This window comes from Trachemys scripta, chromosome 14 (assembly GCF_013100865.1).
Source record: "Trachemys scripta elegans isolate TJP31775 chromosome 14, CAS_Tse_1.0, whole genome shotgun sequence".
NCBI classification, from domain to species: Eukaryota; Metazoa; Chordata; order Testudines; family Emydidae; genus Trachemys; species Trachemys scripta.
Genome location: NC_048311.1, coordinates 11,829,675 through 11,847,178, shown reverse-complemented (window position 1 = coordinate 11,847,178; position 17,504 = coordinate 11,829,675). Strand labels below are relative to the sequence as shown.

At 43.4% G+C, this 17,504-nt stretch overlaps 1 protein-coding gene across 6 annotated transcripts in view; it reads left to right on the top strand.

Moving 5' to 3' along the window:
* Positions 1-17,504, top strand: part of MYH10 (myosin heavy chain 10) — a 154,808-nt gene that overhangs the window by 89,435 nt on the left and 47,869 nt on the right. For all 6 annotated transcript variants that reach the window (XM_034790037.1, XM_034790036.1, XM_034790035.1 and 3 more), the window contains 6 exons: positions 1,459-1,557; positions 3,637-3,780; positions 4,155-4,250; positions 14,709-14,827; positions 15,313-15,465; positions 15,805-15,978. In XM_034790037.1, coding sequence (XP_034645928.1) covers positions 1,459-1,557; positions 3,637-3,780; positions 4,155-4,250; positions 14,709-14,827; positions 15,313-15,465; positions 15,805-15,978 — 785 coding nt within the window. The remainder of the gene's footprint in view (positions 1-1,458; positions 1,558-3,636; positions 3,781-4,154; positions 4,251-14,708; positions 14,828-15,312; positions 15,466-15,804; positions 15,979-17,504) is intronic.

Here is a 17,504-nt window from a genome sequence, read left to right as displayed (position 1 = left end):
TTTGCTGGAATTACAAACTCAAACTTTTAATTTGACTGTGTTTTGAAACCTGATTAAATAAAGTTGCTGAGAGATTATAAAATGGAGCCCCAAAACTATTTTAACTGAGTGGGTTTAAACTAAAGCTTAAATTTCCGATTGAGACTTTTAAAGGCTTGGGGTGAACTTACAAAATTGTTGAGACACCAGAATTTTCTTAAGATGAGAAGAAGTGTCTATGTGAACTATCAAATTTATATTGGTTGAGCGCGTCTGATGGTGTCTTCTCCCTGTCCCTCTTTTTGGACACTTCCGAGGAATAATTGGTAACTTATTCAGCTAGACAGTATTGGTATCTTCATTCTTTCAACTAATATCACCATCATGGTGATCATTGCCATGTTCTGGTACCTGGGGATTTATAACTCTGGCCTTTTTGGATCCTCAAATATGTTCTTACAGATCAGATAAGGAAGAGATGCCAGATGACCCCTTTCCTTGCTGCAGTGTCAGTGCCCCCTTTCCCCCCCCGCCTTATTCCTCCTACTGTTTTCCCATCTCTTTTCCTTTTATCTAATAGGAGCGTGGTTCAGGAGGGGCTAACTGGATTATGTGCTGTGCCTATGATCTTCCAGTAACTAAATTTTAATCACCAGAGAGAGAAGCTGCATTTTCCTGTCTTTTTTTTTTTATATATATATAAAGCTCTTTTCCCCCTTTATGTGCAACTTTTGTTTTAGAAGACAAGTGATAGACTTTACCAGAACCTGAGAGCTACCACATAAACTGACTGACTCCAATGAGGATGTTTGTCATTTAAGACAGGTTTCAGAGTAGCAGCCGTGTTAGTCTGTATCCGCAAAAAGAACAGGAGTACTTGTGGCACCTTAGAGACTAACAAATGTATTAGAGCATAAGCTTTCGTGGACTACAGCCCACTTCTTCGGATGTCATTTAAGAGATTTTCAAGAAAGGATTTTTCCCTCTTGAAAAGACCTTACAACAAATACAGAAGAAGGGAGTAAGGAAAGTTGTTATAATGAAAATTAATTCTAGTTTTAGTGTTCCTTTTATGTACGTGAGAGTAACATTAGAACATTTCTTGTAATTGTGCAACAAGCAAAGCAAAGGACCTGGCAGTGGAGGCCTCAAACCCCAATTAACTACTAAATTAACACATGGGGGGGGGGGGGGGGAATTTAAGAGCTTCCTAAAAAAATCCCTATCTGATCCTCGCAATAGGCTTTCATATGTCTCCTGCAAAAAATGAATAGAAAGGACGAGATCTTGTGTTACATGTGTTAAAAGAATCATAATTGTTTGTCACTTCTTGAGGGTGTAAATCCAACACAGCAAGCACCAAACTTAGCTTATGATAATTCTGCTGTTAATGTAGCCCACTTTGTGCAATTTTATGTTTTGAATTTTTCATGAAAAGATGCACAATGCAATTTAAGATCCTTGACTATTCATGATCAGATTTGTTGGAAAAGTCTCGTGCTGTTCGTCAGGCCAAAGATGAACGAACATTTCATATATTCTATCAACTGCTCTCTGGGGCAGGAGAACACCTAAAGTGTAAGTTACAAATCTAATCCTAGCACCCTGTTCGGTTCTTATGTATTCTGAATTTGTCATTTTTAGTGCTTGAGCAGTGAAGTTCCATTACTCCTTGGGCTTGAAAGAGTAATTAATGATCAGAGATCTGAGGTATGAAAAGAAAACAGCTGGCTTTATTCTGAAATCACTCTTCATATTGCAACAGACTTGTTGGTTCAGCAGCTGTTGCATAACCGCAGTATTTCAGGTGAATGACTTCCAGATCACAAACTCTGGACCAGAGCAGACCACGGGACGGTATCTGTCAGGGACGGTACTTGGTTCTGCTGTGAAGGCGGGGGACTGGACTCAATGACCTTTCAAGGCCTTTTCCAGTTCTACATTTCTATGATTCTAAGGGTTTTGCAGCGCCATAATTGAGTCCCTGACTGGCAATCGGCTGGCAGTATTTCAGTTTCAGCAAGTCACAGAGCATGTTGGCAGGAAGTGCCAAATCTGTACTGTACCACACACTCAGACTGGGCAGAATGCCAAACCATTGGCCAAATCAACACACGATAAAAGCCTGAAGAAAACAGTCTGTAATGTTTACACTTCCATGGTGAATATCAATTAGCTCCAGCAGTGGGGCTCCGCCTCTTCTCTGTATATTTGATGTAATAACTTACATATATTTACCCAATAGTGTGGCATATACCATTACTAGAAGAGTGTGATTATACTGGACAGCTCCATCCTTAGTCACATTCCTTAAAACAAAGAACTGCTAGTATCTAGTATAACTAAAGCTAAGATTATCACAGATATTTTTAGTAAAAGTCATGGACAGATCACGGCAAAAAAGAAAAATTAATGGAAACTGTGACCTGTCTGTGACTTTTACTAAAAATATCTGACAAAATGGGGATCTGCAGGTCCCCACACCACTTGAAGTGGGGCAGCTGTGCAGGGGCTAGGAGCCGCCTGCAGCAGCTGGGGGCTCCTGAGTACCCCTGCAGCTCTAGGGGTCCCCTGCTGCCCTTGGGGGCTGGGAGCTGTGGGTGCCCCGACCTCACATGTCAGCTGGGAGCCCAGGGTTTCCCCCACCTTGGCTGGGAGGTCGGGCGTCCCCCTGCCACCCTCAGCGGCTTGGAGCTTCAGAGGCGGCGGGGTACCCCACAGCTCCCTGCCCCTGCAGGTGGTGGGGGCCCTGCAGCTCTTGACCACCGCAGGCTGAAGTCAGAGGTCGCTGGAAGTCACGGATTCACAACCTCTGTGACTAAATCATAGCCTTAAGTATACTACTTGAACCTTGCGCCTTAAACAGTAGCTGGCTGTGGCTATTCCAAAACAGGCAATTGGCTTCCAGTTAGCCAGTCAAGATTAATATGTGATGGGCCAAATTTTCAGTCACATGTGCATGCAGCTTAGCATATACTCACTTTAGGTGCACAAACACTCCTGCCAACTTCACCTCCCCGAGAAGAGTAAGATGAGTACAGAAATCGACGGGAGAGCGCTCTCCCATCAATTTAGCACACCTTCACCAGACCCACTGAATTGATGCTGCTGCATGGCCTGTGTCAATACCTCCTCTAGAGCAGTGGTTCTCAACTTTTTACCATTGTGGGTTACATCCAATACTACCGGTATGGCCCCAAGGCTGTCACATGGGCTGCAGCTCTGTGCTGATTGGGCTGCAAGGAGCCTGTGGGCCAGAGGTTGAGAACCACTGCTCTAGAGGATTGCAACAGTAATCCCTATGCAGAACAGTGTCCAGTTCATGCCCAGTGCAAGGAACTAATCCATTCAGTTGTTTACGAAACCAACTTGAAGCTGTTGGTAACTGAGCCTTTTTATATTAAAGATTGTGGGAAGCTGGGCTGGATGGACCTTTGATCTGATCCAGTATGGCCATTCTTATGTTCTTAAGCTGGGATCAGCACTTTCACTCGTATTTCTAAAGTTACAGAAGACTTGGGGTAACTGGTTGTAATCCAGTTTATTTAAATGCTGATATAACTGGTAGTCCATTTATCTGTTAGGTTTTTTTTTTTTGTTTTTTTTTTAAATATTAGATTTGTGCACAAAGCTTTTACTTTTTTCCCTCCACTACAGCTGACTTGCTGCTTGAAGGATTTAACAATTACAGATTTTTGTCTAATGGCTATATCCCCATTCCTGGGCAGCAAGACAAGGATAACTTTCAGGAGACTATGGAAGCCATGCACATCATGGGCTTTTCTCATGAGGAAATCTTGTGTAAGTTGAGTCTGTAGTGTACTTGCTTTTGATTTCTGTAGTGTACTTGTTTTTTATGTTTTTTTAAAAAAAAATGTAAAATTACAAAAATTAAATGAAACAAATGTTCACAACCAAATTTAAATATAATGGAGTTTTGATGCACTGAAAGCCTGTGGCAAACATTGCACCACTTCAAAAACTTAAAGCAGTCTTCTGATTTTTAAGCTAAAATTGACTTAGAAGCAAGAAAGACTGTGCTACATAGTGCAATAATAATTATAAGTAATTCCTTTTTGAACTGAGCTTGAATGCATGCCTAAGATTGGAGAGGGGGTGAATTTTATTGAGACACATTTGACAAGAAAAATATTTGTATCTTTCTGTTAACACAGCAATGCTGAAGGTGGTGTCGTCAGTACTACAATTTGGTAACATTTCTTTTAAGAAGGAAAGAAACACTGATCAGGCCTCCATGCCAGAAAATACAGGTAAATTGGTCACACTGTGTGGCCTTTAATGACCTTAGTTGTGGTTTTCTGATTATAATTTGTTCATCAGATATCCTGTAAAGTTAGAAAGTCTGTTTTCCCCCCTCCCCCCCCCCCCCTTTTTTTTCCTCCCTGAACTTCCTCTATAAAGTTCTCTGCCAGAGAGAGGCCATAATTTGTAACTGTATCAGCCAGCATAGAACTACTAAAACTCTCCCTATCTTCTACTCTCTTCCACACAGACATTAAAACTTCTGTCTACAGAATTCCATAAATTATTGAGGCTGTTTATACTGCTCCTAAACTTTGAACAAGCATTTCAGCTGTAACCTCATTAATTGCTTCTCAGCAAAGACTTACATATCGGGGGGGAGAAGGTGTGCTTAAATCAGTGTATTTTCTTTGGTTCTTGATAGTCATTACATTGCCAATGAAAAGAATCCTGGAGCGAAGCACAACTTCCTTAGTGAAGTGGCTGAATTTAAGAAACACTGTATTTAGACACTTAGTTCTGAAATGACAGGGTAGTGTGACTATGATTTTTTTCATTTTAATACTTCAGAGTGCAGTCATTATTTGGTAGATGTGCTTAAAAATGGAGACAGTCCCTTAGGTATTTCTAAGAATTTTCAGACTTCTAGTTTACCCAGTGTTCTGTCATTCTAAATCCTCTCTTAGAAAGTAACATCTTTACAGTAGTTTAGAACTCAACTTTGGTTAACTGCAAAGTGTTGGCTGTTTTCATATCTAAAAATTGGCTTTGCTTTATAGAAATCAGTTAGCAAGGGGGGGGAGGGATAGCTCAGTGGTTTGAGCATTGGCCTGCTAAACCCAGGGGTGTGAGTTCAGTCCTTGAGGGAGCAATTTGGGGATTTAGTTGGGGATTGGTCCTGCTTTGAGCAGGGGGTTGGACTAGATGACCTTCCAACCCTGACATTCTATGTAAGTCACAGAAGCAACTACAGGCTTCTTGCATAAGTCACGATATGTTGTGTTTTGTGATTATAGATGGGCACTTCTTACATCCATACTAGCAGTATCTTCAATTAATTTGTATCACCTCTCCACTTTCTGGATATCAAAAGTGTTGAATGATAAAACAAATGTTGCAGAAAGGCTGGCTCAGATTTAAAATTTGTTTCATAGCTTGAGCATCTTGCTGCTGTTGCTCATTTTCCTTGCTTTTTATCAGTTTATATTTAGTGCCCTAACATTCTTTGAGGGAGAAAGTGGAAGTGGGAGAGTTATGAAATTTGCTGAGGACTTCATAGGCTCTGAAGAACAAATGAAGCTTTATATGAAGAATATTAATGATTGATGTATTATGCAATGACATAAAGCAATAAAATCCTATCCAGAAACATCAAGATGGCCTCTTAGGGCTTGTCTACACTTAAAATGCTGCAGCTGAAGCGCTTCAGGGGTTCTCCCACCGTTGGCGTAGGTACTCCACCTCCCATAGAGGTGGTAGTTCTCCTCTTGACTTAATGCTGTCTACACTGGGGAGTGTTTTTAACTGCTGGATTTTTCACACCCCTGAGGAACATAGTTATACTGAAACTTAACAGCCTTTTTTGGTTCAGGAAGCCTAGTAACCTCTGAGTTGTTAGAGCTGTAGTGAGCTGTACTGAGACAAATATATCCTCAGAACTTGGGTATTAAAACAATGCTTTGTAGATTTGATGACAATTTGACAGTTAAAAGGGAAAATTTTAAGACGCATGTTATTTTAATTTGGGCATCAAATTATCTATTTCTAGTGTACGCTAATCAGGTCTCCACTACAGAACAAAGTTGTTCTTGTGTCTCTATATATAGTTATACACAATAAAAATGTGGCAGTTCTACATTAATTGTATTTAGTTTGTATTTTTATAATCTGTTCGTGACTATTAAACAGCCAACAAAAACCATCCATAAGCAGATGCAACATATAAAACTATCATAAATTACCCCTAGAGATGCACCTGCCTTTCTATGCAGCATCTCAAATATTTCACAGGTAAAACAGAATCATAATATGCCTAGGTCCATGAGAGGGACACTTAGTAGATAAGGTTCAAAACCTGAAAGGCCATGTTTTGCTCTTGGACAAAGCAGGAAGTTTTCAAGTAGGGGGATGGTGAGCAAGACCAATATCCACTCTTGTGCTCCCCAATACAGTGCACATTCCTCCCCCCCCCCCCCCCCCCCCCGTGGCAAAAAGCTCAAATATTTTGCAGTTTTCAGAAACTGGAGAAAAGTTCTGTGTACTGTCCCTCTTTAATAAACGAGTCTAATAACTTGGTGGTCCAATGACTTGTGCTAGATACTGCTATGTGGGTGACCCAAGCTTTAACTTAGTCCCATCCTTTTGCTCTATGTGCTAGCAGAGGCTTGAAGTCCTGAAAAGCGTCAGTTCCTGGAGGTGAAAAAATTGATTGCATTGGTTGACCGACTTCTCCAGCCAACTGAGAATGCAGGTCTGTCCTGAACAGTGACTGTATCCTGTAAAACTGGTCATAGCTGTTTGTTTAGTGACAAATAGCTGTATCGGGTCTGTAAAGTCAAGAAAGATTCTGTTCCTTCATGTGGATCTTCCAGCAGAACCTTTTATTTGGGTACAATCGGTTACCTCTGCTTTCAGTGTGCTGCCCAATCTATGGGCATGGCTATGCTTGCAGATGTAGAGCGCTTTGAGTTAAACCAGCCTTCGGAGAGCAAATAGGGAAAGCGCTGCAGTCTGTCCACACTGACAGCTGCAAGCGCACTGGCATGGCCACATTTGCGGCACTTGCAGAGGATTGGGAGCAGTACATTATGGGCAGCTATCCCACAGAGCACATCTTCCCATTCTGGTGCTGTGGCTTGTGGGAAGGGGTCGGGGCGTGCAGGGCATTCTGGGTACTGTCCCAATGCCCCGTGATGCATCGGTTCGCATCCCAGGAATCCCTCTACTTCTGTCCACATTTGGCGCCATCTTTCAATGTTTTTTTTGTGCTGCGCGTTCTGTCTTCCCTTTCGGTCTGTGGGAATGGAGACCGAACTGCTGAGGAATATGCTGATTCTTGCCAGCACATCACATTTGGCAGTTGAGTTATTCCTTAAGATCCAAACTGACAGGGAGGACTCCGACGATGATATCAACTTGAGTAACACATATGACATGAGATTGCTTGTGGCATTCACTGACATGCTCACCACCATGGAACGCCGCTTTTGGGCTTGGGAAACGAGCACTGAATGGTGGGATCACATCATCATGCAAGTCTGGGATGACAAGCAGTGGCTGCAGAACTTTCGGATGAGAAGCCACTTTCATGGGAGTGTGTGGTGAACTCGCCCCCACCCTACAATGCAAGGACATGAGATTGAGAGCTGCCCGGATGGTGGAGAAGCTGGTGGCTCTTGCAATCTGGAAGCTGGCAACTCCAGACAGCTACCGATTGGAGTTTGGAGTGGCAAAGTCTATCGTTGGAAGCGTGTTGATGCAAGTTTGCAGGGCCATTAATCGCATCCTGCCCAGAAGAACCGTGGCTCTGGGTAACGTGTATGACATTGTGGCTGGCTTTGCACAAATGGGTTTCCTTAACTGCGGAGGGGCGATAGATGGGATGCATATTCCAATTCTGGCACCAGCCCACCTAGCCTCCGAGTACGTTAATCGGAAGGAGTATTTCTCTATGGTTCTCCAGGCGCTTGTGGATCACCGTGGGCGTTTCATTGACATTAGCACAGGCTGGCCCGGAAAGGTGCATGACGCACACATCTTTTGGAACACCAGCCTGTTCAGGAAGCTGCAAGCCGGGACTTTTTTCCCCAGACTAGAAGATCACCGTAGGTGAAGTCGAAATGCCCATTGTGATTCTTGAAGACCCTGCTTACCCTTTAATGCCGTGGCTCATGAAATCCTACATAGGAAGCCTTGACAGCACCAAGGAGCAGTTCAGCAACAGGCTGAGCTGGTGCAGAATGACTGTGGAGTGTGCTTTTGGCCATTTAAAGGGCCGCTGGCGCTCTCGGTATGAGAAGCTGGACCTGGCCGAAGACAGCATCCCCGCGGTTATATCTGCGTGCTGTACCCTCCATAACAATTGGGAAGGGAAGGGTGAAAGCTTCACTCAGGCATGGACCTCGGAGGTTCAACACCTGGAGGCTGAATTTGAACAGCCAGAGAGCAGGGCTATTAGAGGGGCCCAGCATAGGGCTGCAAGAATTAGTGATGCCTTGAGGGAGCAATTTGAGGCTGAAAGCCACCAGTAATGTCTGGTGCCCTGCATGGGCATGAAGTGCAGTGGTTCCAATATTAATAGGAATCTATGTTTGCCACGCTGACTTGCAGTGCCTGTTGCTTTCCTGGGCCTAAGGTATCTTTTACTTTTTGCAATAATAAAGAATGTTTGTTTTCAAAGCCAAAAAATCCATTTATTGCAAAGAAATTTCATCTCTTGAAAAGAGACACAACTGCTTGGGAAACAGGGCAAGGGGGTGGGGTGGGGAACGGTACAATCACAGGTTTGCGTATATCCTGTCTGGAGTGCTGTGCAATGGGTGCTGCACTTCAGGATGGCTATACTGCCTCGTGATGGGGATTGAGTGCAGTGGGTAAGGGTCATAGTTTTCAGGGCTGGGTGGTGAAGCTACAGTTGTTGGGGGCAGCTGATGGCAATAAGAACCCAGATGTTGGGGAAAGTGGGTTGGAGGTGACATGGGGGCACAAGGGAAAGAGTTTTGGGACAAGGGCTCCGGGGGGGGGCTCCACCTGCATGGCTACGAGGGCCTGGATCAAGTCTGCTTGGCGCTCCATGATGCTTATCAGCCGATCCGTGCTTTGCTGCCGGAGCTCCGTGCATTTGTGCCAGCAATCCACATTCTGCTGGCGGATCCTCCTTTCACTTTCCCTCCACTCCTGCGCTTTTAGCTTCTCGTTAAGTGACTGCTGCATTACTTCATGCAGCGTGTCGTCTTTGCTTCTTCGTGGCCTCTTCCTGATTCTTTGCAGTCTCTCGGCCGGTGATAACATGGACGGCTGAGATCTCAAGGTTGCATCTGTAGAGGCAAAATGTAACACTTAACAGAGGCAGCATTTTCACACCAGGCAGAGCAATGATTTCCCCCGTACTTAAGGAGGGCAAGCACGGTCTACACAATAGCATAATTTGCCCATCCCAAAGCGAGTGCACATAACCCATGGGAGCCCCAAGATGGTGAGTAAGCACAGGGACTGATTGTTTCATGGCTGTATCGTCCTTTGGGTTTCTGTGCCTTGGGGAGAGCCAACAGCTGCAGGGGGCCCCTGTACTGAACAGTGTCCCCACACTTTCCACAGGAATTTGTCCTGGAAGATGTCTCAATGCGGAGGGTGACCTGGGAAGCAGGGGAGGGTCTTCTACTACAATGCAGCATCTGCCCTGGCCCATTTGTAGCTTGCCTGTATGCAGCAGTGGTCTCCCTGCTCCTCACGGCACAGTGGTGCAGACACGTTAGACTGGGACAAGGACCACAGTGGCTCTCCCAAGAAACCTGCTCAAGCGCATTGCCCAAGTTCTGGCTGAGACCTTTGAATAGATCACTGAAGCCATTTACCGCGATGTGAGAGAGCACATCAATGCCCTATTCTGCATCTAGGCATGCATGCAGCCCTAACCCTCCTTGCCCCAAGAGCCCGCACTGAATAACTTCCTTCCCAAAATAAAAGCCGCTTACCGGGAACCTCCTCTGGTGTTTGTCCTTCCCCAAGCACCGGCCACCGCGACTGGCTACCTTCCTCTTGGCTTGAGAACAGCTCCTGGCTGCATGCATCTACGGATTCCGGGATGTCTTCCTCCACCTCAGCACCCTCGCTCCTGCTTTCATAGAATCATAGAATCTCAGGGTTGGAAGGGACCTCAGGAGGTCATCTAGTCCAACCCCCTGCTCAAAGGAGGACCAACCCCAACTAAATCATCCTAGCCAAGGCTTTGTCAAGCCTGACCTTAAAAATCTCTAAGGAAGGAGATTCCACCACCTCCCTAGGTAACCCATTCCAGTGCTTCACCACCCTCCTAGTGAAAGTTTTTTTTTTTTTTTCCTAATGTCCACCCTAAACCTCCCCCTCTGCAACTTGAGACCATTACTCCTTGTTCTGTCATCTGCTACCACTGAGAACAGTCTAGATCCATCCTCTTTGGAACACCCTTTCAGGTAGTTGAAAGCAGCTATCAAATCCCCCCTCATTCTTCTCTTCTGCAGGCTAAACAATCCCAGTTCCCTCAACCTCTCCTCATAAGTCATGTGCTCCAGCCCCCTAATCATTTTTGTTGCCCTGCGCTGGACTCTTTCCAATTTATCCACATCCTTCTTGTAGTGTGGGGCCCAAAACTGGACACAGTACACCAAATGAGGCCTCACCAGTGCCGAATAGAGGGGAATGATCACGTCCCTCGATCTGCTGGAAATGCCCCTACTTATACAGGCCAAAATACCGTTGGCCTTCTTGGCAAAAGGGTACACTGTTGACACTATTCAGCTTTTCGTCCACTATAACCCCTAGGTCCTTTTTTGCAGAACTGCTGCCCAGCCATTCGGTCCCTAGTCTGTAGCAGTGAATGGGATTCTTCCGTCCTAAGTGCAGGACTCTGCACTTGTCCTTGTTGAACCTCAGCATATTTCTTTTGGTCCAATCCTCTAATTTGTCTAGGTCCCTCTGTATCCTGTCCCTACCCTCCAGGGTATCAACCACTCCTCCCAGTTTAGTGTCATCTGCAAACTTGCTAAGGGTGCAGTCCACACCATCCTCCAGATCGTTGATGAAAATATTGAACAAACCCGGCCCCAGCACCAACCCTTGGGGGCACTCCACTTGATACCGGCTGCCAGCTAGACATGGAGCCATTGATCACTACCCGTTGAGCGCGACCATCCAGCCAGTTTTCTATCCACCTTGTAGTCCATTCATCCAGCCCATACTTCTTTAACTTGCTGACAAGAACACTGTGGGAGACTGTATCAAAAACTTTGCTAAAGTCAAGAAATAGCACATCCACTGCTTTCCCCTCATCCACAGAGCCAGTTATCTCATCATAGAAGGCAATTAGGTTAGTCAGGCATGACTTGCCCTTGGTGAATCCATGCTGACTGTTCCTGATCTCTTTCCCCTCCTTTAAGTGGTTCAGAACTGATTCCTTGAGGACCTTTTCCATGATTTTTCCAGGGACTGAGGTGAGACTGACTGGCCTGTAGTTGCTCCTCCTCCTCCTGCCTTGCTGAACTGGGCTCTGAAGTGTCCATGGTGGTACTTGGAGTGGAAGTGGGGGTCGCCCCCAAGTATCTCATCCAGCTCTTTGTAGAAATGGCAGGTCGTGGGGGCCGCACCGGAGCGGTGGTTTGTCTCGTGGGCTTTGCGATAGGCATTCCACAGCTCCTTCACTTTAACCCTGCACTGCAGTGTATCCCGGTCATGGCCCCTTTCCATCATTTCCCTTGATACCTGCCTGAAGGTATCATAATTCCTATGGCTGGAGTGCAGCTGGGACTGGACAGCTTGCTTTCCCCCCCCCCCCCCAAACACTGATGAGGTCCTGCACCTCGCAATTGCTCCATACTGGGGATCGCCTGGCGCATGGAGGCATGGTCACCTGGAAAGATTTGCTGAGAGCACTCCACGCCTTGCTGAGCAAACAGGAAGGAGATTTTCAAAATTCCCAGAGAATTTAAAGGGCAGGTCTGGCGGTTGGTCACCTGAGAGCAGGGCAGTAGAGTTCAAACTGATGACCAGAGTGGATAGAACAGGCATTGTGGGACACTTCTGGAGGCCAATCAGAGTGCATTAACAGACCAGGGTGTTCACACTGGTGCCATGGCGCTCCAGCAGGGGCGCATCAAACATTGTTCCACTCGCCGAGGTGGAGTACCAGGAGTGCTCTAGCCACAGAGTCAGAGTGCTCTACATGCCTTGCAAGTGTGGACGCATCATGAGTTAGAGTGCACTGGGCTCTAATGCGTTCTAACTTGCAAGTGTAGCCATGCCCTATGACTATGGGACTACTTTGGTAGGTACTCTGGTGATGATGCAGGAGATGGAAAGAAAACAGTGTGAGTTTGCAGCATTTGCAATTCAATACAGAGCAAATTTGATCAGGATATACTGAGGGGTCACTGTGGGGTTCCTGTTCAATTAAATTCGAAGCACTTTTTTTTTTTTTTCTCGAAGAGGAACAGTACATGCTGGCTTCAGAGAGAAGGAGTTGTCCGGTCTAAACCTGTTCAGCTGAAAGGAATGGGTCCTTTGAGGTTGCAGGGGATTTTAAAAACACCCCCCCACACCCCCTTAGAGGAATCTTAAAGGATTAAGAGAATTCTTGAAATAAGACTGAAGAGGAAAACGAACTTTCATTTTCTTTAGGAAGTAGATTGCTCAGGACAAGTTCTGTGGGTATGTTTTAACTCCCCACTGGTTACATTCCCTTCTCTCTCTGGGTGAATCAGGCTGAAAATATAGTAGAACGGTCCTGTCAATTGTCAAAAATCTGTTAATCAAGCTTACAGCTACAGCTTCTTCCTTGCATGTCACTAGACGTGTCAATACATACATCCTTTCAGAAATGTAACCCAAATTCTCTAAAACATTGAGATTAACCTCTCTTCAGAATCCAAACTGTCCATGTGATTCTAGTGCTAGCTCAGTGTTACTCATCATGTTGTCTAGCTTATAAAATACCATACCTGAAGACAACTAAAAAAAGCAAGCTTTAGGTATTTGGGGGGGGGGGGAAGGGGGAAAAAATGGCAAGAACATCCCTGCAAAGTGGACAGTACATTTAGACTTCTAGAGATGGATAATGCTTCAGCTAACTCTTGGTATCTGAGTAATGACAAAAGAGAAATAAGTGCGGGAGGGTGGAAGAGTCTAACTTTTTTTTTTTTTTTTTTTAAATAAGCCACCATTTCCGCAGATACCAGACGAACATGCTGTAAGATGCAAATTACTGGTGACTGTAGCTGTTCCTTTGCTTAGGGAAATCCATGGATACATGAGAGAGAGAGAATAGACTAACTTGAGATATTGGCAGGGAGGATTTTGAAACAATAAATCTTCTCTTAAATACCAATTTCATTTCATTTTTATTTTAAAGTTTGAGTGACTTTCATGCCATAAAAATATCAAGCCAAAGGGAGTTGTGACTACTCAATCTTGGGGGAACAAGACTCATCCTTAAAATGTGTAAATATGGACTCATGGGTGTCTAGTTCTAGGTACCCACATTTGTGTTTTCTAACGATTGTTTAGAATGTTGTACTCCAAGTCCATTTCCTCCTGTGTTACAGTAGAGTGAAAGCATAATGCTGAATTTTTGATGTTACCATTGTTTCACTGACTGCATACTGAACCCACATGGAGTACATGATCAAGCACAGAATCTGGGGCTTTGGGGTTGGGAAATAATATCTTCAGTACTAGATTGCCCCTGAAAGAGGGTTCCCCTTTCTTTTTAAAAGACTAAGTTGAGGGGATGCCAAATCATCATATTGGAAAGATGAGGGACTAAAATATATTCATTTGCTAGATGTCCTTCTGAGAGCTTAGAAGCTGGCACACTTGAGAAAAACACTTAGCCCCAGGGCTAAAAATAGCTAATGTGTGTCAGATTCATTTTTAGAAATCTTAAGTCACAAAAAACACCCAACCTATTAATAGAAAATACGTGTAGGAAAGCGGATTGACATTGAAAGAAAATAAAGTAGAAATAATGTAGGTGTTGCCAAACCAGGAAAGGGCAGTGGGCCATTCAGTTTGATATTCTGCTTCCAGCATTCTTATACCAGTTGTTTTAGGTGAAAGCACTCGGACATTGTTTCAGTGACTGCTGTGATGTGGCCTAGGACTGAAATCCCCTAGCAATGCATTGGCATACCTGCCTGCATGGCAGCACAACAGTTTCTCTAAGCAGCCATATGTCTACACTACAGCGTGCTAGCTCTGCTTGAGCTAGTGCACTAAAAATAGCAGGGTAGCCAAGGGTAGTGTGAGTGGCAGCTTGGGCTAGCCACCAAAGTGTATGCACAGGGGGTCTGGGCAGGTTATAGTCCAGCATGTCTGTCTCCCCAAACTTGGATGCACGTCTTTCCTAGCTACAGTGTAGACATATTATATCAAAAGAATGAATAAACTTTTATTGAAAACCAACAATATTCAGCTCCAGTGCTTCCTAGCAATTTCCTGAACTAACCTGGTATTTGGTATACTAAATTAACAGGGACTCACTAATGTGTTTATATGTAGTATTGCAGTTTCTGGGATTCCTTATAGACACTAGTTGTAATAATAGGTTTATTTTTCACAAGGTTGAGTGCTACTTCTGATTTCTATATTGAGTAGTTGCTAAAAATCGTTGAAACCGCTATTGATACAAGTTCTCAAGGGCTTGTTTCATTAATGTTCTGGCTAGTCTGGAGAGTTTGGGGTATTTAAGTGAATAACTTTATTACTTTCAACCTCAGTTGCACAGAAACTCTGCCATCTACTGGGAATGAATGTAATGGAATTTACTCGAGCTATACTTACGCCACGCATTAAAGTTGGCAGAGACTACGTTCAGAAAGCCCAAACCAAAGAACAAGTAAGTTCTGATGTATAAAAATAAAATGAAGCTCCAATTCATCCAAAGTAACTTTTCGGCTGTGGTCAGTAAACTATGTTGATGCTAGTTCCTGTTTAAATCTCTGTTCTTTGTTGCATCTTACAAAATGTCTTGTGTTTTGTATTTTCTTGCATGGCAAAAAACAAGACTGTGTAGAAAGTAAGAACTTCTTTCCTTTCCTTGGCCTTCAGCTGATCTTGATTCTAATGTCGTTTGACATATCAAATGTAGAAAAGCAGTCTTAATTTTTGTTGACAATAGGGTTAAACTTTGTTATTTTTAATCAAATCATGTAGTATTTCTGCTGATTGTTTTCTTTCCTCAGTAGTATTCTTTCCTCCATGGTATTAACTGCATTAAACTTGCTTAGTTCCCTTAGCAGTTATTTGTGATAACATCCATCTCCTTGTTCTTTTAATGACTCCTTGAGAATAAGTAAATGTTTAATATGTTTTGATTTTCAGGCAGACTTTGCAGTGGAAGCCTTGGCAAAAGCCACTTATGAACGCCTCTTCCGCTGGCTTGTTCACCGCATTAATAAAGCTCTGGATAGGACCAAACGACAGGGAGCTTCTTTCATTGGCATTCTGGATATTGCTGGATTTGAAATCTTTGAGGTATGCTAAAGAGCCAGTTATGGGAAACTAATTTATAGCTTTAAATTCTGTCTCTATTGTAATCCGAGTTACACACCCATGCATAACCATTTATTCTGCAGTTGTGGATTTCTCCTGTAATATAGCAGTCTAGAGTGTACTACAGATAAGAATAACATCTTGTGGGTGAATTGAACTCACGATTTGGTCTGAAATTAATATATAAAACTTATCTATCATTTATTGGATGTTAGGAAACTATCCCTTAATAAAATCAGAAATTTGCCCTACAAATGACATTTTATAAGATTATAAATTCTGCTATTGAGTTATTCTTCTAACTCACTAAATATTTTGCAGCTGAACTCTTTTGAGCAACTTTGTATCAACTACACCAACGAGAAGTTGCAGCAATTGTTCAACCACACCATGTTTATCCTGGAACAAGAAGAGTATCAGCGGGAGGGCATAGAATGGAACTTCATTGATTTTGGACTGGATCTGCAACCCTGCATTGATTTAATAGAAAGGCCTGTAAGTTTGTCTTTCATATCTTGTGGATTTCTGAACCAGTACAGACCCTCTTGTAGAACAGTCCCAAGAACTGGATTAATTTGAATATGTGACCACTGAGGACTGAATCCCATTATTTTTATATTAATTTTAGTCTAAGTAGCCTGTGCCCACTGGAGTAAACCTGTGTCCATTTGTGTGTGTACATATCTGCATACACATAGTGCACTGTTTTAGTCGTATGGGACTAAATACTTTGACCTACTATTTATGTTGTTTCCAATGCCAACCAAGTCCTCATTGCTCTCATCTTCAAGCCTAACCATGTGATGGTATTATGGGTGCTTAATGTGGTGGCTCAACCAGAAAGCTCTTGAAGATTTAGGGTGAAATCCTTGCCCCTTTTCAAGTCAATGGTAAAATTCCCATCAACTTCAGTGGGACCAGAATTTCACCCTATAAATCTGCCTTGTGTTTGAGTGGGTTTTCTAAGACTGTAGCCTTTGGGAAACTGTTTGTTTTCTCACGGCACTTGGCTAAAGGATCCTGTCTGTTGCCCAATTTCTGGGAACAGTAGACCGCCCCGATCAACTACAGATAACATGAGGAGCAGCTTAAGAGTCCAGGAAGAGAGCACCAATCTTGAGTGGCTGTTCCCACTTCCCCACTCCACCACCCAGATCTGGGCTGAAGTTTATCCTGAAGTCCTCTGTAGGACAGATAATTAAGATGTCACAACATATGCTTGTTTTGAGTTACGGCATCATTATGTAACATCTCTATAGTATCATCCTTACAGGAAATGCAAAACAGAGCTAAGGGGCTCCTCCCCTCAGTTTAAGAAAATATTTCTTTTGCCCCAGAACCCAGTTTTGCAGGCTGACAGATGCACCAAAAAAAAAAAAAAAAATCGGTGGCATAATAATGGTTATGACCAGCACTTTAATCTGTCAGTTTTCTTATATTTTTTTCCCCAAATTTGAGCTGTAATTGTTGTGAAGGTATATTCTTTCACACATTTAATACACTATTTCTGCATGTAATGCTATACTTGTATCCAGAGCAGCAAACCAGTTCTTTCTTTAAAAGTTAGTTTGCGGAGAGAGAAATCTTAGCAAAGATCTTCACTTCAAATGTGTAGATCCAGAAAGAGGATCCAAATTCTGACTCCTTGGAATAAAGAGCTTTGCCTGCCATAAAGTCTGAGGGAAGAAATTTGCATGTTTTCACTATACAAAATATTTAGCATGAAATATTCTAAGACTACTTCTGTTTAGCGGGTTTTAAGAGCCAAACATTGGTACCTTCTCAGTCTTCCTGTAAATGAATTTGCATGGGCACATCGTCATAGAATGATCTCAGATAGCCATATCTTGTAAGATGTGGAGACTTGCAAATTCACAATTAATTGTTTTAAAGTGTAAATCTTTATAAATCAGTTCCTCTACTGTTAGTGGGTTTTTTTGTTTGTTTGTTTGTTTGTTTTTCCCCCCCCCCCCTAAGACTTGTATGTAGGCATCTGTTTCCCCTGGAAAAGATAACTGATA